This window comes from Coregonus clupeaformis, chromosome 12, assembly GCF_020615455.1.
Source record: "Coregonus clupeaformis isolate EN_2021a chromosome 12, ASM2061545v1, whole genome shotgun sequence".
Taxonomy (NCBI): Eukaryota; Metazoa; Chordata; class Actinopteri; order Salmoniformes; family Salmonidae; genus Coregonus; species Coregonus clupeaformis.
Window position 1 is genome coordinate 50,180,914 of NC_059203.1, and position 24,621 is coordinate 50,205,534.

The 24,621-nt window shown below is 42.3% G+C and overlaps 1 protein-coding gene across 1 annotated transcript; it reads right to left on the reverse strand.

The window, feature by feature from the left end:
* Window positions 1-271: 271 nt before the first annotated feature.
* On the reverse strand, window positions 272-21,164 carry LOC121578367 (monocarboxylate transporter 1). The gene is made up of 5 exons (XM_041892710.1): window positions 20,882-21,164; window positions 12,297-12,565; window positions 2,425-2,568; window positions 1,031-1,816; window positions 272-877 (listed from the first exon to the last, which is right to left on the reverse strand). Exons 2-5 carry the CDS (start codon window positions 12,511-12,513, stop codon window positions 618-620), a joined length of 1,407 nt encoding a protein of 468 aa, XP_041748644.1. The 5' UTR covers window positions 12,514-12,565; window positions 20,882-21,164; the 3' UTR covers window positions 272-617.
* Between the last annotated feature and the right edge of the window lie 3,457 nt (window positions 21,165-24,621).

The following is a 24,621-nucleotide window of genomic DNA, read 5'->3' on the forward strand; positions in this document are numbered from 1 at the left end:
TTGGTCATGAAGTGTAGAAATCATTCGTTAAGACAGGAGTAATTGTTGTGAAGTTGTACTGAATAGCATTGTGAATATATGTCATATCAAGAGACTATGCCTGATTATTCATGTAACACACTGACAGTGTTACATTAAGAACAGGTGTTTAGAAATGCTTTCAGAGAGAAAGGAAAGCGGACATGACAGCGTGAACAAAATGTTATATGGATTAATCAAAGCGTCTAAGAGTACTATACCCATTAAGTTTTTCACAGAATAATACATTGCAGTTATTTAAAGTGTTTTATCTGAAATTCCAAATACAGTATGAACAAATGACCTGCATATAATAATATTCTAAAATATATCACAACACGTACGCAGAAAATTGACTATCTGGACTCCAGATTGATAAAATAGAGTATATTTTTGGAGGGCGGCAGTACATTTCAGTAGAGATTGCATGCTTATATCATACATAAGTGTATCTTGCTCCAGTCATATGCTAATAATACACTATTCAATGACAGAAGTGGCAATGGGGCTGAGAAATATCTTTACATGAACACTGATGAATTTGATGTCTACATTATCTAATTGACTGTCAATTTCACACTTTCACATGGTAATGACAGTTAGACTGTGTCTTCTGCAGTTTTTGCCTCATCAACTGCTCTCAACCCTTCGTTGCTGGCTTCTTTTGCAGCATTGTCCTGGCTGGACTCTTCTTCTTTTTCCTCCAGTTTAGCCTTCCTTTCCTCCTCCTTTTTCTCTTTGTGCAACAACCGGTAGTTGATACCCATCCCAACAAACAGGAACACACTGGCAATGATAAGGATCACCCCACAGCTCTGATAGGTGTATTGGTAGTCATTGTAGATGTCTTTGAATTTACCTGTGGCAAAACAAAATATTAATTCTAAATTGTATCATAAGTTAATAGTCTTTACTTTTCATAAAAATAAACCAGTTAGATGATTGCACGTCTTTATATAGAAACAAGGCGCATAAGTAAACTACAAATACATGTACGTGTGCACATACTCACCTAGCAAAGGGGGTCCTAGCAAGACAGGCCCACACTCCACGATGGTGACCAGTCCCACTGCACTGGAGAAGCGCTGGGTTCCCACCAGGTCCATGAGCGTCTCAAACAGCACCGCACTCAGCCAGCCGAAGGCAAAGCCAAAGAAGATGGCGTAGATAACGAAGCCTGTGTAGTCCACGGAGACGGGGGCCAGGACGTGGCACACACCATTCAACAGCACAGAGCAGGCAAAGAAGTACTGCACCCTCGGTCGTATCCACTTGGTATTGGCCACAATGCCCATGGAGGGCCGGGCCACCATGTCCACAAAGGCCAGGACTGACAGCAGGAAGGCTGCCTTCTCTTTAGGGATGTCCCTGCTCTTGGCAAAGTTACTAAGGAACACCAGTGGGGAAAAGAGGCCAAAGAACATGATGACGTTACCCATGAGGTAGAGCACAAAGCCCCGGTGTTTGAACAGCGAGAGGTCGATAAAACTGTTGCACTTCTGCCCACACGTCATACTCTCTTTGGCAGCGTCTTCACTTTTCAAGGAAGGCTGTGGTTTTGGTCCAATTGGTCTCATGAGAGAGCCAGCCACGCAGCAGTTGAACAGCAGGCCTCCCAGGATCAGGAAGCTGCCCCTCCAGCCAAACTGGTCAAAGAACCAGCTGTTGAGAGGTGCCAGGGTGGACAGGAACACCGGGCTGCCTGCCATGGCAATTCCATTGGCGATGGGCCGCTTATGGTAGAAGTACTTCCCAATCATAGTAAGGGCTGGGTTCAGATTGAAGGCCAGTCCCAAACCTGTTGAAATACATTAAAACAGTTTAAAAAATAAGACTTATATATAGTGAATTCCCATTGGCTTTAGTCTAGATACAGGATAATAGAGTGGTGATAATGTTCCTAAAGAGTTCCCTAGAGTGCGATAAAGGTCCTTAACAGCCACAACTAATTGTGATCATGAATGAAAGAGGCCTACCTCTTACAGTGGTGGAAACAGTATTCAATTGTCATAAACATAAAACTTAAAAGGAAATACTATACATCAAGTTCCTTATATTATGCAAACTAGACGGCACAATGTTCTTGTTTTTTTATTTTTTACGGACAGACAGGGGCACACTCCAACACTCAGACATCATTTACAAACAGAGTATTTATGTTTAGTGAGTCCGCCAGATCAGAGGCAGTATGGATGACAACGCGTTATATTGATAAGTGGACCATATTGCTGTCCTGCCTGAGTATTCAAAATGTAAGGAGTATTTTTGGGTGTGGGAAAATGTATGGGAGTAAAAAGTACATATTGTCTTTAGAAATGTAGTGGAGTAAAAGTAAAAGTTGTCAAAAATATAAATAGTAAAGAAGTACTTCAAAGTATTTTTACTTAGTTACTTTAGATCACTGACCTCCAACCACTCCTACACAGAAGTACAGTCCTTCCACTGAGTTGCAGAAGGAGGCAGCAATCAGTCCACAGCCAGACAGGAATCCTCCACACATCATGACTGGACGACTCCCATACTTATTAACCAGGATACTGCTGATAGGACCTGAGACAAACACACACGTCACAAATGACAAATGCAACAGAAAACAGTCAAGATGGTTCATGCGTTGGAAAGAGTCACATTAGACAAATATGCCCAAGCAAAACTGACTATACCATTATGACTATTGAAATCTGACCTTTATAGGATGGCAAAATCACATTTTGAATTCCTTTCGCTTTATTAACATGGTTTTAAGTATGTTCATTGAGAAGATTCCTTCCTTTATTCTAAAGGTGAAAAGGAAAAAGGAAAGTATTATAAGCAAAGCCAGATAACTTGAGAGAGATGACCACTAGAGGTCCCCAAAGCCACAGCTCTGAGAAACACAACTTGTGTAATGATTTCTCTCACTGCAGCACTGCAGCAATTTCTCTGGTCTAGCCACTGTTCGCAATGCAATCTCACACAAAACAAGACAATCGTGATGAAACCAGAGATTGTGAGGTGTCACTACGGTTAGTGTATTACTAACGTATGTGCTGAGACTGAAAAAAGTCTCTAAAGAGCAATTCAGAACTAGGCTACTGTAAAAGCCTGCTTCAGTCTGCTCTGTGGGTGATAGTGTGTGTGCAGGATGTTATGTGTGCGTGTAAGAGAGAGGTTTTGTATAGAAAAAATAAGTTAAAAGTACTTGGACACAGGATGTAATTAGGACTGAAACCATAAAGTACATTGCATTTCATGTCCACTGTCTCCTAGCAGCATAGTTAGCACAGCATAAAATCAATAGAGTAGGCTACACTTAAGGCGTCCACTTCCCAGACAAAACAGTTTGTGCATATATTATGATGACATTTGGTGATGTTTTTGTTGTTTTTGGACTTTGGTAAGGGATTTGTCGGCTGTATGAGCACACACATTTTTTTCTCAAGGCCAGCTGAAGTTCGGGAGCCGAACGAAGTCTATGCCCCTTCGTCGGTGACTGGTCAACAGTAGGGATTCTTCAATAAAGTATTTGTCGTCATTCAACGAGATATTTAGTCATTTAGCAGACTCTCTTATCCAGAGCGACTTACAGTAGTGTTAATGAGTGCATACATTTGTCGTACTTTTTTGTACTGTTCCCACGTGGGAATCAAACCTACAACCCTAGTGTTGCAAGAGCCATGATCTACCTACATCTTAGTTAGATGTAAAATTGCGCAACTAAGATCTCCTTGGCAAAAACGTAAAAATGTATGACAGATTTCTTAAATTATCTTAGATTAATTGTGACTATTTTGAGGACATGTATACTGGCTATGGCGTCTCAAAATGGACAAACAGTACTATTGCCACTTTTTTCTCTTTTTTCAAGCAAAGGTCTTTTAAGGGAGTATGCCGAACTCAAGAATGCTGAATCCTTTAGGCAGACTCATTCCCTATGGGTATCCTACCATAGGTCCCATGTAATAGTAAATACTATCCCTTAATTTTGAAAGATGGGAACAATACATTAAAAGGGAAATGACCTTTGTCCCACTCGTTCTGCTGTCTAAATATACAGTTTATTGTCTATTGATGTGACTTGATAAACATACTCCACATTTTTCTAATCAATGATGGCCTCAAGTTCACCCCGCAGTCTACTACTACAGTAAGTGCCCTATCATCTTCCATACTGGAAGCTTTGTAGGCAGTTCACAATAGCATCGTTTTGTTTTTGTCTTAGACTGCAACATATTAATTCCATTTAGGTGTGGCTGAATCTGAGGTTTTGGCACACCAATTCAAGGTAACTACAGATCATAAACTGAGCATAACCACAGCAAGCTCACTACAATATGTAAACATATGCCTAGATGACATGCAGAGTTCAGCTGGCAGCATGCCCACTCTCTGTCTGGCTTACAACAACAGGGCCTAAATGGGAGCGAAGATCCACGTGGAAGATGCTTCAGCCTCCCTGCCAAATCCCAGCACCACTGAAGGAACCTAAATGGAATGTGACAGTTTTGTTTAGAGGTTGTCCAGACTCATTTGCCAGCTTGGAACACAACAAAGGCTTCTTAGAAACTAATGCAGGCGAAGGCTAAGCACCAACAAAGAGCCGGTCCCCTCCCTTTACAAAGACGAGCTGGTAAGGGGGAAAAAAGTATGAGGAGGTAGCCTATGACCAAACCTGACAATGTAAGAGATTACGAGAAGGATAGGTAAGAAATTCAAGAGGGGACAAGTGGACTGCTTCCAATTATTCAGTGAATGTATACATTTTCCATAACATGATTTTTTTCATAGCATTCATGGATGACACACAAATACTCTTCAATAAAGTGTTATGGCAACTTACAGTTAAATAAGGCAAGCAACACAATACATTTTCTGTTGCGCAAGAAGGCCTACATGCAAAAATTGAGCATGTATGGATTGCCACTGTGCTGCTGCTTGGTATTTTGGGGTCTAGGCAGGTTACTGTACTTCACAACAACTGTAAAAAAATACAAATATATTTGATTCAATGACTCATTGATTCATTGAACTACAATCTAGAAGAACACATATTGTGTGCTGTGCACTGTTGGTCATCACCCCCATCTTAAGGCTTACCGCCCTGACTCAGGGGACTCGTATATGTTGAGTCAGGGTGTGTATATTCTTTGTTATGTAGTATTTTCTATGTGGGATCTAGTATGTTTAGTTCTATGTTGGCCAGTGTGGTTCCCAATCAGAGGCAGCTGTCGCTCGTTGTCTCTGATTGGGGACCATACTTAGGCAGCCTATTGGCACTATTGAGTTGTGGGATCTTGTTCCGGTTAAGGTTTGTTGTTTCTACCTTGGACTTCACGTTTCGTTTGTTGTTTTGTCGTGGTGTTTATAACTTAATAAACATGGACGTATATCACGCTGCGCCTTGGTCTGACCTGTCATTGAACGAACGTGACAGAAGAGCCCACCAAACGAGGACCAAGCAGCGTGCCCAGGCGGAGCGGATTGCCATGTCACAGGTGGCCAAATTGTGGTCATGGGAGGAGATATTTGCGGGGAAAGGACCATGGGCTAAGGTAGATGCCCAGGCAGGAGAGGAGCAACGGCAACATGGAGGAGGCCGGTCGAGGAGGAAGCCCGAGAAGCAGCCCCAATAACATTTTGGGGGGGGGGCACACGGGGTGGTTGGCGGAGCCTAGGGTTAGAGCAGACCATCATGCACAGGCAGTGATGTGTCCAGAGCCCAGCTAACAGGCAACCTACACAGAACTCCGAGAGGGAAAACTGGAATCTATTGCGAACAGTCTGAGACAATCGTGCTGCATAACCCAGTGACCTGGCTTTCACCAATGCAGCTCCTGAATGTGCACCTGAGCTAGGTGCTACATTTTGATGGAATGTGCTGCTGACAATAAATACCAGTGATTCACTGATCTGGTGTGGGGCAGCCACGGCAGCTTTGTACATCAATAGGTTAATGACTGCTTATCCGTCTAAGTGGACCATACTTACACACACACTGCTGGTCCCTTATATACTAAATTAGGAATATGGTTCAGAAATCATTCAAGAATTCATTAAGTGCTGCTATTACTGAAGCTTGACCTACTATACTGTGTATAGGGTTTGTGCAACTACACGTGAAACATACCGGCACTAATTCTCTCAGGAGTTCAGTGTTTTGGTAATTACTCTGACAGTTATTTTTCTTCCACATGTTATTGTAAACAGGCACTACTACTAAGCCGGCTGAAAATGCTGGCGATTTGTGCAGCTAATAACTATGTTTAGTAACTTTTCTGAGACAACACCGTGCCAGTTTGTTCCGTTCATCTCCACTCCTGGAGAGAAAACAGACAATGCTGACAATGCTTTCTTATCTAGCACCAGACCTCATCTTGAGGGACAAGGAGCATGAGAAGGAGAGTCCCTCTGATTACTGTTCTGTCTGTGCGTGTTGATGAAAAGAGTCATATCACCGGTTCACTGGGCAGACCTGTTTAACATCACCCAGCATTTGATTCACCCCAGTCCCCGCCGGTACAGGAACCCAGACCAACCGACACACACACAGTGGTCTGCCTGACTTTCATGTAGGCCATTTCATCTCCTCAGCCTCAGATGTCACCTGGGACAACATTCATGTGATCAGAGCATTAACACACACACTGGAAAGCGAGGAACCTCATCCATGGACTCAGGAGACAGAGATGAGAGAGCAAGAGAGAGAGAGAGAGAGAGAGAGAGAGAGGGAGAAACAGAAAACCGAAGAAAAGTAACAACAGTGACAAATGGTTTGATGAAGAATGCAAAAACCTAAGAAAGAAATTGAGAAATCTATCCAACCAAAAACATAGAGACCCAGAAAACCTGAGCCTACGCCTTCACTATGGTGAATCACTAAAACAATACAGAAATACACTATGGAAAAAGAAGGAACAGCATGTCAGAAATCAGCTCAATGTAATTGAAGAATCCATAGACTAACCACTTCTGGGAAAATTGGAAAACACTAAACAAACAACAACACGAAGAGCTATCTATCCAAAAAGGAGATGTATGGGTAAACCACTTCTCCAATCTTTTTGGCCCTATAACAAAGAACAAACAGCAAAAAATATATACATGATCAAATGCAAATCTTAGAATCAACTATTAAAGACTACCAGAACCCACTGGATTCTCCAATTACATTGAATGAACTACAGGACAAAATACAAACCCTCCAACCCAAAAAGGCCTGTGGTGTTGATGGTATCCTCAATGAAATGATAAAATATACAGACCTCAAATTCCAATTGGCTATACTTAAACTATTTAACATCATCCTTAGCTCTGGCATCATCCCCAATATTTGGAACCAAGGACTGATCACCCCAATCAACAAAAGTGGAGACAAATTTGACCCCAATAACTACCTTGGGAAATGCGTCAACAGCAACCTTGGGAAAATCCTCTGCATTATCATTAACAGCAGACTAGCTCATTTCCTCAGTGAAAACAATGTACTGAGCAAATGTCAAATTGGCTTTTTACCAAATGACCGTACGACAGACCACGTATTCACCCTGCACACCCTAATTGACAAACAAACAAACCAAAACAAAGGCAAAGTCTTCTCATGCTTTGTTGATTTCAAAAAAGCTTTTGACTCAATTTAGCATGAGGGTCTGCTGTACAAATTGATGGAAAGTGGGGTTGGGGGAAAAACATACGACATTATAAAATCCATGTACACAAACAACAAGGCACTAGAACAGTCTGCAGCACCCGGCCTCACCCTACTAGAATCTGAAGTCAAATGTCTAGTGTTTGCTGATGATCTGGTGCTTCTGTCACCAACCAAGGAGGGCCTACAGCAGCACCTAGATCTTCTTTACAGATTCTGTCAGACCTGGGCCCTGACAGTAAATCTTAGCAAGACAAAAATAATGCTGTTCCAAAAAAGCTCCAGTTGCAAGTACCACAAATACAAATTCCATCTAGACACCGTTGCCCTAGAGCACACAAAAAACGATACATACCTGGGCCTAAACATCAGCGCCACAGCTAACTTCCACAAAGCTATGCCATCAAAAGGAACATCAAATTTGACATACCAATTAGGATCTGGCTAAAAATACTTGAATCAGTTATAGAACCCATTGCCCTTTATGGTTGTGAAGTCTGGGGTCCGCTCACCAACCAATAATTCACAAAATGGGACAAACACCAAATTGAGACAGAATTCTGCAAAAATATCCTTTGTGTACAACAAAAAACACAAAATAATGCATGCAGAGCAGAATTAGGCCGATACCCGCTAATTATCAAAATCCAGAAATTAGCCATCAAATTCTATAACCACTTAAAAGGAAGTGATTCCCAAACCTTCCATAACATAGCCATCACCTACAAAGAGATGAACTTGGAGAAGAGTCCCCTAAGTAAGCTGGTCCTGGGGCTCTGTTCACAAACACAAACAGACCCCACAGAGCCCCAGGACAACAACAACAACACAATTAGACCCAAGCAAATCATGAGAAAACAAAAAGAGAATTACTTGACACATTGGAAAGAATTAACGTAAAAACAGAGAAAACTAGAATGCTATTTGGCTCTAAATAGAGAGTACACAGTGGCATAATACCTGCCCACTGTGACTGACCCAAACTTAAGGAAAGCCTTACTATGTACAGACTCAGTGAGCATAGCCTTGCTATAGAGAAAGGCCGCCGTAGGCAGACCTGGCTCTCAAGAGAAGACAGGCTATGTTCACACTGCCCACAAAATGAGGTGGAAACTGAGCTGCACTTCCTAACCTCCTGCCAAATGTATGACCATATTAGAGACACATATTTCCCTCAGATTACAGAGATCCACAAAGAACTCGAAAACAAACCCAATTTGGATAAACTCCCATATCTATTGGGTGAAATACCACAGTGTGCAATCACAGCAGATGTGTGACCTGTTGCCACAAGAAAAGGGCAACCAGTGAAGAACAAACACCATTGTAAATACAACCCATATTTATGTTTATTTATTTTCCCATTTGTACTTTAACTATTTGCACATTGTTACAACACCGTACACTACCGGTCAAAAGTTTTAGAACACTTACTCATTCAAGGGTTTTTCTTTATTTTGACTATTTTCTACATTGTTGAATAATAGTGAAGACATCAAAACTATGAAATAACACATATGGAATCATGTAGTAACCAAAAAAGTGTTAAACAAATCAAAATATATTTTATATTTGAGATTCTTCAAATAGCCACCATTTGACTTGGTGACAGCTTTGCACACTCTTGGCATTCTCTCAACCAGTTTCATGGGGTAGTCACCTGGAATGCATTTCAATTAACAGGTGTGCCTTCTTAAAAGTTAATTTATGGAATTTCTTTCCTTCTTAATGCGTTTGAGCCAATCAGTTGTGTTGTGACAAGGTAGGGAGGGTATACAGAAGATAGCCCTATTTGGTAAAATACCAAAGTCCATATTATGTCAAGAACAGCTCAAATAAGCAAAGAGAAATGACAGTCCATCATTACTTCAAGACATGAAGGTTGGTCAATACGGAACATTTCAAGAACTTAAAAAACATTTCTTCAAGTGCAGTCGCAAAAACCATCAAGCGCTGTGATGAAACTGGCTCTCATGTGGACCGCCACAGGAATGGAAGACCCAGAGTTACCTCTGCTGCAGAGGAAAAGTTCATTAGAGTTACCAGCCTCCGAAATTGCAGCCCAAATAAACGCTTCACAGAGTTCAAGTAACAGACACATCTCAAAATCAACTGTTCAGAGGAGACTGTGTGAATCAGACCTTCATGGTCGAATTGCTGCAAAGAAACCACTACTAAAGGACACCAATAATAAGAAGACACTTGCTTGGGCCAAGAAACACGAGCAATGGACAAATTGGAGATCTTTGGTTGTAACCGGCATGTCAATCTGAGACGCGGTGTGGGTGAACGGATTATCTCCGCATGTGTGGTTCCCACTGTAAAGCATGGAGGAGGAGGTGTTATGGTGTGGGGGTGCATTGCTGGTGACACTGTCTGTGATTTATTTAGAATTCAAGGCACACTTAACCAGCATGGCTACCACAGCATTCTCCAGCGATATGCCATCCCATCTGGTTTGGGCTTAGTGGGACTATCATTTGTTTTTCAACAGGACAATGACCCACCACACCTCCAGGCTGTGTAAGGGCTCTTTTACCAAGAAGGAGCGTGATGGAGTGCTGCATCAGATGACCTGGCCTCCACAATCCCCCGATCTCAACCAAATTGAGATGGTTTGGTATGAGTCGGACGGCAGAGTGAAGGAAAAGCAGCCAACAAGTGCTCCGCATATGTGGGAACTCCTTCAAGACTGTTGGAAAAGCATTCCAGGTTAAGCTGGTTGAGAGAATGGCAAGAGTGTGCAAAGCTGTCATCAAGGCAAAGGGTGGCTATTTGAAGAATCTCAAATATAAAATATATTTTGATTTGTCTAACAATTTTGGTTACTACATGATTCCATATGCGTTATTCATAGTTTTGATGTCTTCACTATTATTATACAATGTAGAAAATATAAAAATATATAATATATAAATACTTGAATGAGTAGGTGTTCTAAAACTTTTGACCGGTAGTGTATCTATATACATAATATGACATTTGAAATGTATTATTTTGGAACTTCTGAGTGTAATGGTTACTGTTAATATTTATTCTTTATTTCACTTTTGTTTACTATCTACTTCACTTGATTTGGCAATGTTAACATACGTTTCCCATGCCAATAAAGCCCTTAAATTGAAATCGGAGGGAGAGAGAGAGAGAGAGAGAGAGAGAGAGAGAGAGAGAGAGAGAGAGAGAAGAGAGAGAGAGAGAGAGAGAGAGAGAGAGGAGAGAGAGAGAGAGAGAGAGAGAGAGAGAGAGAGAGAGAGAGAGAGAGAGAGAGAGAGAGAGAGAGAGAGAGGAGAGAGAGAGAGAGAGAGAGAGAGAGAGAGAGAGAGAGAGAGAGAGAGAGAGAGAGAGAGAGAGAGAGAGAGAGAGAGAGAGAGAGAGAGAGGAGAGAGAGAGAGAGAGAGAGAGAGAGAGAGAGAGAGAGAGAGAGAGAGAGAGAGAGAGAGAGAGAGAGAGAGAGAGAGAGAGAGAGAGAGAGAGAGAGAGAGAGTTAAGAACGATGCTTCTGAAGAGTAAAAACATTCCAGAGACCCCATTCATTCAATTTCAAAGACAATGGTTTGATTCAGGCCTCGCCGTCTCGTTTTGGACAATACACTTCATCTTGATCTGGTGCCCAGTGACCTCACTCCACATAGTCAATGGTTGGGAAACTATGGGAGCCGTGTGTGACTGAAGAAAAGAAGTTGCATGAATGGTCCACTGAGCAAAAGATAGAGTGTATTTTTCCATCACATTCTCACTGAAAGGTATACTGTGAATACGGAGGCCTAACAGAGGCTTTCAGATCCATTCATGTTAAAAGGTGCAGTTAGAGTGTAAAGGGTGACATTTTCTAATTTGTGGTTGTGTCTATCATTATATACATTTTTTGTTGTTGCATCAAATCAAATATCTAAAAGAAAGCCAAGTTGAAGTTTCCGAAGTCTCACACAGCATCTTGAGAGCTGTAGGAGGATATGGCGGGACACATGCTTAATGATCTACAGTAGCCATAAGGTGTCAGTGGCACTTAAAAATTATCATCACCATTCACTTAATGGGATTACCAAGCTTTAGGAGGACACTATTGTGGTGTTTAGCAGCTGTTATTACTGATAACAATGACAATGTAACTAATGTGCTCTTAGGCAGCGGTTACACACTGCCAACACCAGGTCTGGGTTTAAGTAGTATTTGTTTTCTATAAAATATTTTAGCTGTGCTTGATTGCGCTTGCCTGGCGCAATGGATCCAATTAAACGGTCCCTTGGTCCTAACCCTGCCATGGCTCAATCAAAAGCTCAAAGTATTGGAAAGAATGCAAATACTTTTTGAACCCAAGTCTGTTACACAATGCTCCACAACTCACTCTGGCTGTGCATCTTTCAGCTCACTTCTGCTACACACTATGTCATCACTCTAACTCTCCCTACCGGAAAATTAACACATTCCGTTTGCAATTCTAACATGTTCCATCGATTGTCAAATTACTTGATAACCTGTTTCCAATACATTTGTAATGTATTTAGGAACAAAAAATGCACTCCATTCTTGCTTTTCAGGTGTTTGTGAAAGCAAAGATGGTTGGAGTACACTTAGAATTGAATTTGTGTGAAAGTAAAACGTTTTTAACATGTACATTTCCGGGAGTGGTGCACTATTCGAACTTCCAGCTCACCTCCAGCGTACATGACCGCCAGCATGATGGAGGAGATCCAAGACACCTGGCTGCTGGAGCAGTCGAAGATGACCTCGATCTCCTTGAAGAAGACGGTGATGGACTTGGGGAAGGCGTAGGAGAAGCCAATAGAGATGAAGGCTCCCACCACCACCGCCCAGCCCCAGCCCCCCTCTGGAGGGGTGTACCCCTGGGGTCCTCCCATGGCAGGCGGCATGGCTGCTGCTCACCAAGCTCCTCCACACAGGACCCTACACAGCAATGGGCACCTGTTGGAGAAAGATGAATAACGTTTTCAGAAACGTGTCATCATTAAAACAAAGCTAGAACTCAGTCAACTATATGTTTTTTATGAATCAAACTATGTTAACTATGTCTCACAATGTGAAAAGAAACATTAATCATAAAGGTAAATATGTATGTTCAAGGAATACTTTTTCTTTACTGTTAAGGTCAGATCAATCAACATGCTTCGTAAACAACAAGTGTAGACTAACAGTTAAATGCTTACTTACGGGCACTTTCCAATAATGCAGAGAGAAAGAAAATAGAGAAATAAAAGAAAAGTATAACACGTCGCAAAAAATGCAGAAAGTAATTTTTTCGTGCTGAAGACATCTACAGTTGAAGTCGGAAGTTTACATACACTTAGTTTGGAGTCATTAAAACTCGTTTTTCAACCACTCCACACATTTTCTTTTCACAAACTATAGTTTTGGCAAGTCGGTTAGGACATCTAATTTGTCCATGACACAAGTAATTTTTCCAAACAATTGTTTACAGACAGATTATTTCACTTATAATTCACTGTATCACAATTCCAGTGGGTCAGAAGTTTACATTCACTAAATTGACTGTGCCTTTAAACAGCTTGGAAAATTCCAGAAAATGATGTCATTGCTTTAGAAGCTTCTGATAGGCTAATTTACATAATTTGAGTCAATTGGAGGTGTACCTGTGGATGTATTTCAAGGCCTACCTTCAAACTCAGTGCCTCTTTGCTTGACATCATGGAAAAATCTAAAGAAATCAGCCAAGACCTCAGAAAACAAATTGTAGACCTCCACAAGTCTGGTTAATCCTTGGGAGCAATTTCCAAATGCCTGAAGGTACCACGTTCATCTGTACAAACAATAGTACGCAAGTATAAACACTATGGGACCACGCAGCCGTCATACCGCTCAGGAAGGAGACGCGTTCTGTCTCCTAGAGATTAACGTACTTTGGTGCGAAAAGTGCAAATCAATCCCAGAACAACAGCAAAGGATCTTGTGAAGATGCTGGAGGAAACAGGTACAAAAGTATCTATATCTACAGTAAAACGAGTCCTATATCGACATAACCTGAAAGGCTGCTCAGCAAGGAAGAAGCCACTGCTCCAAAACCGCCATAAAAAAGCCAGACTACGGTTTGCAACTGCACATGGGGACAAAGATCGTACTTTTTGGAGAAATGTCCTCTGGTCTGATGAAACAAAAATATAACTGTTTGGCCATAATGACCATCGTTATGTTTGGAGGAAAAAGGGGGATGCTTACTAACTGGAGAACACCAGCCCAACCGTGAAGCACGGGGGTGGAAGCATCATGCTGTGGGGGTGCTTTGCTGCAGGAGGGACTGGTGCACTTCACTAAATAGATGGCATCATGAGGAAGGAAAATTATGTGGATATATTGAAGCAACATCTCAAGACATCAGTCAGGAAGTTAAAGCTTGGTCGCAAATGGGTCTTCCAGATGGAGAATGACCCCAAGCATACTTCCAAAGTTGTGGCAAAATGGCTTAAGGACAACAAAGTCCAGGTATTGGAGTGGCCATCACAAAGCCCTGACCTCAATCCTATAGAACGTTTGTGGGCAGAACTGAAAAAGCGTGTGCGAGCAAGGAGGCCTACAAACCTGACTCAGTTACACCAGCTCTGTCAGGAGGAATGGGCCAAAATTCACCCAACTTATTGTGGGAAGCTTGTGGAAGGCTAACCGAAACGTTTGACACAAGTTAAACAATTTAAAGGCAATGCTACCAAATACTAATTGAGTGTATGTAAACTTCAGACCCACTGGGAACGTGATGAAATAAATAAACGCTGAAATAAATCATTCTCTCTACTATTATTCACATTCTTAAAATAAATTGATGATCCTAAATGACCTAAGACAGGGAATTTTTACTAGGATTAAATGTCAGGAATTGTGAAAAACTGAGTTTAAATGTTTTTGGCTAAGGTGTATGTAAACTTCCGACTTCAACTGTATATCGGTCCGCTAACACAGGACTAGTAAAGGCCCAGTGCACTACTTTTGTGAAAAAATTTCAACTAAATGTATTTGAGTGTTTACCAGCATTTGTAACTTGAGTTTGATAATTACAAAACAGTTAATACTTGTGGAATATAAAAAAATACTTGCTTGATACAGTATATGTTTTCCAGTTTCTTGAAATACTTTGCAAATGCAACTTATTTCTATGTAAAAACTGAAATGATCTATTCATTCCTTTTCCATAGACACTCTTATCCAGAGCAACTTACCGTAGTGAGTGCTTACATTTTCATACTGGTCCCCGTGGAAATCGAATCCACAACCATAGCATTGCAAGTGCCACGCACTACCAACTGAGCCACCCCATCACATCACAGCATCAGAAACCACTTGATGTGTCAATGTACTCAATTCCTGTATTGTGTTTTTCTTTATGGGGATGGAATGTACAATACAGTAATGCACATTTACATTGTGGTTTGTAAGGATGGTAAATTAACACTGCACAAAAAGTGGGATTTTTCCAAGTTATTTGATCAAGAAAAATATTTAATTTGATGTGGATGTTTTGTGTCTTTGCCCATCATTTTGCACCTTTCTGGATTCCATTAGAATGACAATCACAAAGAAAGGGACAGGGCAACAACTCTTACAATTCCAGCTATTGAATCCCGCAAGATACTGTTCTTAATTATTAATTAATTAACTACTTTTTTGCCAAAGTGAAGATGCTGAAAAAAATGTTTTTAAAACTAGAAAAAGCCCAGTGCACGCACTGCTTTTGTGCATTTTTTTGGGGGGGCCATAAAGTATATATATTTTTTATAAATATATATTTTTTATTCCAATTTTTCAGGGTGTGCTGCAGTACCCTCAGCACCCCTACTTCCTGCGGCTATGTTTGGTAGATATCACAGGTGTGTCATGGTAATTTGCTTTTGTGAATTAATGTTATTGCAACAAGAACTACATATCAAACAGCGAGAGGGTTAAGGCATGCATGAACATGTCCTGCTAACATCAATGGCTTGATGTTGACTTAAATGAGCGTTCAGCAGTTGCTTATTAACTTATAAACACTTAATGAGCTTAGTTCAACTGTCCTACCCCATCAGAACCCCAAATATAAGCTTGTTTTACTCCAATGTTTGTAAACAAAGTAAATCTAAACGAGCAGGCTCTACTGCCTGTTTGTTTACATTTTGGTAAGAAGCCTCAAAACATGGTTAAAACTAATATTTTGAAATCATGGATGGTCAGTACTTGCATCCATAGCTCTGTTTATGATTTTGAGACAGGTTACATTTCTCCAGCCCCATCCCTCAGCTTCTTACCAAACAGAGTTTGGGGAGTAAGCTTTGTTATTGTTTTAACTGCTAATTGCCGCTTTAAATAGTTCACCTTTAGGCCATGTGCATGATTATTTCTTACCAGTGTATGAAACGCAGAATCCATAACTTCCTCCTCAGTATTTCACAAGTAAATGGATGAATTTGATTTACCAAAAAGATACATCCTAAAAAGCCCAATATTGACTATGTGGGTGCCATTTCTGGAGCTGCTTTTTACACCTACTGTAAATCCAACCGTCCATTATATTCCCACGGCCCCTCACTTCTGAGCTGATGAATACAGAACCATCTGCAGAGTCATATGGCTTATTGTGTTGTTTACACTGGGGAGCCCATCCACAGTGCTCATTGATCAAACCATGAATACATGTTATATTTAGCTTCCTCCAAAGCTAAGGGCTATGCTTTCATAAAGAGGGTAATGATTTAGAGCTTCTGCATGTTCTGTGGAGAGGACTCTTGATCTAAAGGAAGTAATGTTTCCTCTGTGGTGGTGAAAACAGTATAGGATTAGCAGTTTGTGTATTTTACAGTGGGGCCTCAGCATGTACTGTATCTTTCCAGAGTTTGAGAAATTGTGACGCTAAGCTGAGAGTTTAGCTGGGGTGATGTGATTGTATTGATTAAATACTGACGTTTTGGAGGAAAGTGGGGTGATTTTTTCAAAAGCCCATTATTTCTTCCTAAAACAGTCCAGACAGAGCTTTGATGCAAAGGTAATATAATGAGTCAATGACCTACAGTAGGCTTATGTATGACAGCCTCTGAGTTTCTCGTTTGAACACAAACGTTTTTTAGGATGAACTGTGTTATACTGAAAATCCATGCATGTTGGATACAACATATTGCATGTTGCACGGTGTAACAGGAATTTCCAGGTAAACGAAACAGAGAGCAGTCGTTGATAATATCAATCAAAAATCTGTCTGTTTTGTTACAATTTGCAACAGGGAAAATATATAAATATGCTAAGCTAAGCATTGTGTTAATCACAATAAATTGAATAGGAACTTTAATCACCTTAAATTTCCCCATTACACACAGTATCAGTCTGGCATTGGTATCCAAAGATTTCCCTCGAATTTAACCTACATATAGGGAAGGCTGCCATTGGAGTCTCTTAAAGACATTCACCGTGCCATGATGGTTTACAATGTTCCTTTGTTAGCAGCTGTGTACTCTGTGTAGAGCGAGAATGGAAAAAGAAGATGGTGTTCCCGATCAACTTCAATTTCAGCCATTATCTGACGAGGACTCCTGGGTCCTACAGCATGCTCTTTTAACTGTGCAGTACGCAGTACAAACGTGGCATTTAGCAAATCACTTTCTACATTTTGAGCAGTTTAATAGAAGAGAGATGCAGATGGATGTGAAGAAATATTTCACTTACTGCTGTGAAAATTAGAGTAAGACTCCTGATAAATGCAACAATTTACGACTAGAGTGACAGCATGCACTAAACCAGATCATGTAGTTATCAGCAGATATTAAAGAATGTGTCATTTAAATGGGACTTGAAAACTGTATCGCACAGGAGTTTGCACATGTCCAAAGTGCACTTATCAGGAGTGGACTGCACTGTTAAATGGGTGTGAGAATGCAATGTACTGGGTGTCCTCTTACAAACCTCACTTCCTGCCCTGGGAACAAAGGTCAGCACAAAGATATGTCTCTGTCTGAAAATAGTCTTTACACGTTCAACAGGCAGTCTCTCAATCCGCACATGTTTGTGCTAGGGCACACAGCACACACCGGGTACACTTTGTACATTCTGTGCATGGGGTCAGGGAGGTCGTTGAGTCCCGCACGGACAAGACTGTGTAAACATATTCTGTTTTAATTTATGAATGGAGGAGAAAAATCAGGACAAAGACAATAACGTATATTAATTACTTATAAACACATCAAGGTTATAAATAATGAAATAAATAAGGGTGGCAAATTTCATCCACTCAAGAAGACTGAAAAGTTTGCAAACTAAGTGGGCAGTAATCTGTGAGTTGAAAACTCAATTTGATCCTGCTTTCTAGGTTTATCATATGCAGCCAGCCTGCATTGAGGATGAAATATGAGACAGGGGAACAGGGGGGATGAGCAATGGCCCCCTCATTGGCTAAAGTTCTGTAATAAGCAGCCAAAGAGGGCGGTCTGACAGTGCCACTTGAGATGGAATATGCTGCTTCAAACGTGCCAGCGGCACATGTGCTCGGCGCTAGAGGACATTAGCTGTGCCACAACAAGGTCTATGTCAAATCAAATGAAATGTTATTTGTCACATACACATATTTAGCAGATGTTATTGCGGGTGTAGCGAAATGCTTGTGTTTATAGCTCCAACAGTGCAGTATATCTAACAATTCACAACAATACACACAATACACACAACCTAAAAGTAAAATAATTTTATTAAGGAATATATAAATATTAGAAATATTAGGATGAGCAATGTCAGAGTGGCATAGACAAAAATACAGTAGAATAGAATACAGTATATACATAAAGCAAAAATATGTCAACATTATTAGAGTGACTAGTGTTCCATTATTAAAGTGGCCAGTGATTTCAAGTCTATGGATATGGGGCACCAGCCTCTTAGGTGCAGGGTTACGTAACCGGGTGGAAGCCGCCTAGTGACGGCTATTTAACAGTCTGATGGCCTTGAGATAGAAGCTGTTTTTCAGTCTCTCGGTCCCAGCTTTGATGCACCTGTACTGACCTCGCCTTCTGGATGATAGCGGGGTGAACAGGCAGTGGCTCGGGTGGTTGTTGTCCTTGATGATCTTCTTGGCCTTCCTGTGACATCGGATGTTGCAGGTGTCCTGGAGGGCAGGTAGTTTGCCCCCGGTGATGCGTTGGGCAGACCGCACCACCCTCTGGAGACCCCTGCGGTTGCGGGCGGTGCAGTTGCCGTACCAGGCGGTGATACAGCCCGACAGGATGCTCTCAATTGTGCATCTGTAAAAGTTTGTGAGGGTTTTAGGTGCCATGCCAAATTTCTTCAGCCTCCTGAGGTTGAAGAGGCGCTATTGCGCCTTCTTCTCCACACTGTCTGTGTGGGTGGACCATTTCAGATCGTCAGTGATTTATACACCAAAGAATTTGAAGCTTTCCACCTTCTCCACAGTGGTCCCATCGATGTGGATAGGGGCGTACTCCCCCTGCTGTTTCCTGAAGTCCACGATCAGCTGCTTTGTTTTGTCGACATTGAGGGAGAGGTTATTTTCCTGGCACCACACTCCCAGGGCCTCACCTCCTCTCAGTAGGCTGTCTCGTCATTGTTGGTAATCAAGCCTACTACTGCATCTGCAAACTTGATGATTGAGTTGGAGGCGTGCGTGGCCACGCAGTCATGGGTGAACAGGGAGTGCAGGAGGGGGCTGAGCTTGCACCCTTGTGGGGCCCCTGTGTTCAGGATCAGTGAAGTGGAGGTGTTGTTTCCTACCTTCACCACCTGTAGGCGGACCGTCAGGAAGTCCAGGACCCAGTTGCACAGGGCGGGTTTCAGACCCAGGGCCTCGAGCTTAATGATGAGCTTGGAGGGTACTATGGTGTTGAATGCTGAGCTATAGTCAATGAACAGTATTCTTACATAGGTATTCTTCTTGTCCAGATGGGATAGGGCAGTGTGCAGCGCGATGGCGATTGCATCGTCTGTGGATCTATTGGGGCGGTAAGCAAATTGAAGTGGGTCTAGGGTGTCAGTTAAGGTGGAGGTGATATGATCCTTGACTAGGCTCTCAAAGCACTTCATGATGACAGAAGTGAGTGCTACTGGGCGATAGTCATTTAGTTCAGTTACCTTTGTATTCTTGGGTACAGGAACAATGGTGGATATCTTAAAGCAGGTGGGGACAGCAGACTGGGATAGGGAGAGATTGAATATGTTCGTAAACATTCCAGCCAGCTGGTCTGCGCATGCTCTGAGGACGCGGCTAGGGATCCCGTCTGGACCGGCAGCCTTGCGAGGGTTAACACGCTTAAATGTGTTACTCACGTCTGCCACGGAGAAGGAGAGCCCACAGACCTTGGTAGCGGGCCGCGTCAGTGGCACTGTGTTATCCTCAAAGCGGGCGAAGAAGGTGTTTAGCTTGTCCGGAAGGAAGACGTCGGTGTCCGCGACGTGGCTGGTTTTCCCTTTGTAGTCCATGATTGTCTGTAAACCCTGCCACATACGTCTCGAGTCTGAGCCGTTGAATTGCGACTCAACTTTGTCTGTATACTGACATTTTGCCTGTTTGATTGCCTTACAGAGAAAATAACTACACTGTTTGCATTCGGCCATATTCCCAGTCACCTTGCCATGGTTAAATGCCGTGGTTTGCGTTTCATGTTTCGCGCTTTCATGTCTTATCTTATACAAGTTTAAATCCCAAGCAGACATCTTGCCGCTTCAGAGAGGCGAGCGAGCCCAGTGTTCAGAAGCCCCAGGACTTTGGCTGTTAAGCGAACATGGCCCCCCAAATGGATATGTGACTAACAGAAATGAATGGGGATCAGAGGCCAGGACAAAAGTTGGGTTGTTGGCCCAATATTACGTTATTTCAGGATGCTTTGCTAAAGCCTACAATAAAAGCAAAGGGATTTAGGTTGAAGGCTTGGTAGGAATGAGTTGGAGAGTTCAGGTCCTGGCCTGTGGTTTTGTAGTAGGCGATCCCCATTGATTTCTATTGCAGCCATGTCTCAAACATCCTCCTCAATACTATTTATAATGACCCCAAAGTGAGCCATCATGATCATGACCATTTCTGTCAATGCTTTTCAGGGCATGAACAATGAAAGAAATGGCCATGTTTCTTCTCTCCCCCATCACTCACATAACAACTTGACATACTGTATGTGTCACATCAAACGTATCAGTATCCTTTTCTTTCCTCACGTCTTTTCTTCCACATGCAAATGAGAATGGTTCTCCAATCTCAGAGCTTATGCAGATTAGCCAAATGTACACGTGGATGTATGGGTTGCATCTTACCTTTGCCAGCAGCTCTTTCTAGATCCAGATGAGCTCTGCAGGCTGAGATGGGGAGCTCTCACTGAGGCACTTCAGCACAGGACAGACTGCATACTGTATTCTATCATAAGTGGATCTGTGTAAGAAGCAAATACCTCTGCAGAAGTCCGGTCCAGAACGTCTGAGAGACAGTCCCAAACTATAATTAATACTTCAGAGTCAGCATAAGTGCTAGTCTGTGAAGTTGAAGTGAAGTGGACAAAAGTTTGATTCATTCAGTGGGCAGATCAAACAGCTGGGCCGGCCAAGGCACTAGAGTGCTAACTGGTGAGGTCAGTCCAGCCAGCCTCTTATTGGTTGTTTGAAGATTAGAGCCGCGCCCCTGAAATGTTTTCCCCGCCTCCTTGTCATGTGTCTCCACTCCAGCCAACACCAACTGCACTACTGACCCTACATGAGACATCAAACAGCGGGATACACACTAAAGTCTGGGCGATAGAGATAACATTGTTGTTGACCATTGATTTCTTTCATGATTTTGTAATTTCATGTGGATGAATGTAACTGTTTTTCTGGGTGATTTGCGCTTACCATGACTGTGTTTTTATATTTTAATGTGTGTGTGTGTATACATATATATATATATATATATATATATATATATATATATATATATATATATATATATATATATATATATATATGTGTATATGTACAATGCATTAGGAAAGTATTCAGACCCCTTGACTTCCTCCACATTTTGTTACGTTACATCCTTATTCTAAAATTGATTAAATAAATAAAAGTCCTCAGTAATCTAAACACAATACCCCATAATGACAAAGCGAAAACAGGTTTTTAGAAATGTTTGCAAATGTATTAAATACACAAAACAGAAATACCTTATTTACGTTTGTTAAAAGACTCAAAATTGAGCTCAGGTGCATCCTGTTTCCATTGATCATCCTTGAGATGTTTCTAACACTTGATTGGAGTCCACCTGTGGTAAATTCAATTGATTGGTCATGACTTGGAAAGACACACACCTGTCTATATAAGGTCCCACAGTTGACAGTGCATGTCAGAGCAAAAACCAAGGCATGAGGTCGAAGGATTTGTCCACAGAGCTCCGAGACAGGATTGTGTCGAGGCACAGATCTGGTGAAGGGTAACAAAAAATGTCTGCAGCATTGAAGGTCCCCAAGAACACAGTGGCCTCCATCATTCTTAAATGGAATAATTTTGAAACCACCAAGACTCTTCCCAGAGCTGGCCGCCCGCCAAACTGAGCAATCGGGGGAGAAGGGCCTTGGTCAGGGAGGTGACCAAGAACCTGATGGTCACTCTGACAGAGCTCTAGAGTTCCTCTGTGAAGATGGGATAACCTTCCAGAAGGACAACCATCTCTGCAGCACTCCACCAATCAGTTAGAGTGGCCAGACGGAAGCCACTCCTCAGTAAAAGGCACATGACAGCCCGCTTGGAGTTTGCCAAAAGGCACCTAAAGACTCTCAGACCATGAGAAACAAGATTCTCTGGTCTGATGAAACCAAGATTGAACTCTTTGGCCTGAATGCCAAGCGTCACGTCTGGAGGAAACTTGGCACCATCCCTAGGGTGAAGCATTGTGGTGGCAGCATCATGCTGTGGGGATGTTTTTCAGAGGCAGGGACTGGGAGACTAGTCAGGATCGAGGGAAAGATGAATGGAGCAAAGTACAGAGAGATCATTGATGAAAACCTGCTCCAGAGCGCTCAGGACCTCAGACTGGGGAGAAGGTTCACCTTCCAACAGGACAACAACCCTAAGCACACAGCCAAGACAACACAGGAGTGGCTTCGGGACAAGTCTCTGAATGTCCTTGAGTGGCCCAGCCAGAGCCTGGACTTGAACCCGATCGAACATCTCTGGAGAGACATGAAAATAGCTGTGCCTACTAGGGCAGTGATTTCCAACCCTGGTCCTCCAGTACCCCCAACAGTACACATGTTCATTGTAGCCCTGGACAAGCACACCTGATTAAACTTGTCAACTAATCATCAAGCCCTCAATGAGTTGAATGAGGTGTGTTTGTCCAGGGCTACAACAAAAATGTGTATTGTTGGGGGTACTGGAGGACCAGGGTCGAGAAACACTGTTAGGGGTGTCCCTTACTAAATGGTTGTTCCTTACACTTGATTCTACAGTGTTTGTTGCGAAGTTCATTAACGTTACTTTTAGAGTGGTGTTCCTTCAGTTACGAAGTGCAATACTTTTCAACTTTCTTTCACAATCCACGATCTCTCACAATACTCTACATTTTAAATTGCCCCATAATTATTAAAGTAGGCCTACTGTACATTTTAGAGGGATGCTTCTTATGTTTTAAAGTGCATTACTTTTAGAGGGGTGTTACAAAATATTATTTATCTTCCTCTCCTACAAAATGTCAGTACTTTACATGTTGAAATGCAGACTATTCATCCTAGCCCAGTCCTGGCTCTCTAATTGGTGTGTGTGAGAGAAGGAATCAGGACCCTCTACCCCACTTACAATAATACACATGGTTTTATCTGTAGGATTACATCTGATTAGCACAGCTATGCGAAAAACACCCCTGCATTTGCCTTTGATTTCCCAGGTCTGGATTTGCTAAGTTTCCCTATAGACTGATAAGCTCCACAATAATATGCTCTGGGGTTATTACCACTGCAGTTGACTTGCTCCACCATCCTGCTGCTGCACTAAATGAATGAAAGAGAGTGTTGTTTAAAAAAGCCTCTGTCTGGACCCCGGTGACAGGTCTCGGGTCTCGCTAACATTTCAGTCCCTGGACAGGAGCATGACCACCTGTAGTGCAGCTATGGAGCAAAGATGATAACACTTAATGATATTTCATGAATAACCATGCAACAAGCGGGCCTTGTTTACTATAGCAGTTACTGCTTGTAGAACATCTCATTCCAAAATCATGGGCATTAATATGGAGTTGGTCCCCTCTTTGCTGCTATAACAGCCTCCACTCTTCTGGGAAGGCTTTCCACTAGATGTTGGAAGATTGCTGCGGGGACTTGCTTCCATTCAGCCACAAGAGCGTTAGTGAGGTCGGGCACTGATGTTGGGCGATTAGGCCTGGCTTCCAGTCGGCGTTCCAATTCATCCCAAAGGTGTTCGATGGAGTTGAGGTCAGGGCTCTGTGCAGGCCAGTCAAGTTCTTCCACACCGATCTCAACAAACCACTGCTCCAAGAACGCATTTCCACTACTCCAGAGTCCAATGGTGGCAAGCTTTATACCACTCCAACCGACGCTTGGCATTGCACATGGTAATCTTAGGCTTGTGTGCGGCTGCTCTGCCATGGAAACCCATTTCATGAAGCTCCCGACGAACAGTTCTTGTGTTGACGTTGCTTCCAGAGGCAGTTTGGAACTCGGTAGTGAGTGTTGCAGCCGAGGGCAGATTATTTTTATGTGCTACGCGCTTCAGCACTCGGCGGTCCCATCTGTGAGCTTGTGTGGCCTACCACTTCGCGGCTGAGCCGTTGTTGCTCCTAGACGTTTCCACTTCACAATAACAGCACTTACAGTTGACCGGGGCAGCTCTAGCAGGGCATACATTTGACGAACTGACTTGTTGGAAAGGTGGCATCCTATGATGGTGCCATGTTGAAAGTCACTGAGCTCTTCAGTAAGGCCATTCTACTGCCAATGTTTGTCTATGGAGATTGCATGCCTGTGTGCTCGATTTTATACACCTATCAGCAACGTGTGTGGCTGAAATAG

Bases quoted from the DNA above. Each gene is read 5' to 3' on its own strand.
- LOC121578367 (XM_041892710.1), bottom strand. From the start codon at position 12,513: ATGCCGCCTGCCATGGGAGGACCCCAGGGGTACACCCCTCCAGAGGGG. The intron at 1,817-2,424 runs GTCAGTGATCTA...GTATTTCAACAG, and splicing joins CTGTGTAGGAGTGGTTGGAG to GTTTGGGACTGGCCTTCAAT. The intron at 878-1,030 runs GTGAGTATGTGC...GTTTTGCCACAG, and splicing joins GCTAGGACCCCCTTTGCTAG to GTAAATTCAAAGACATCTAC.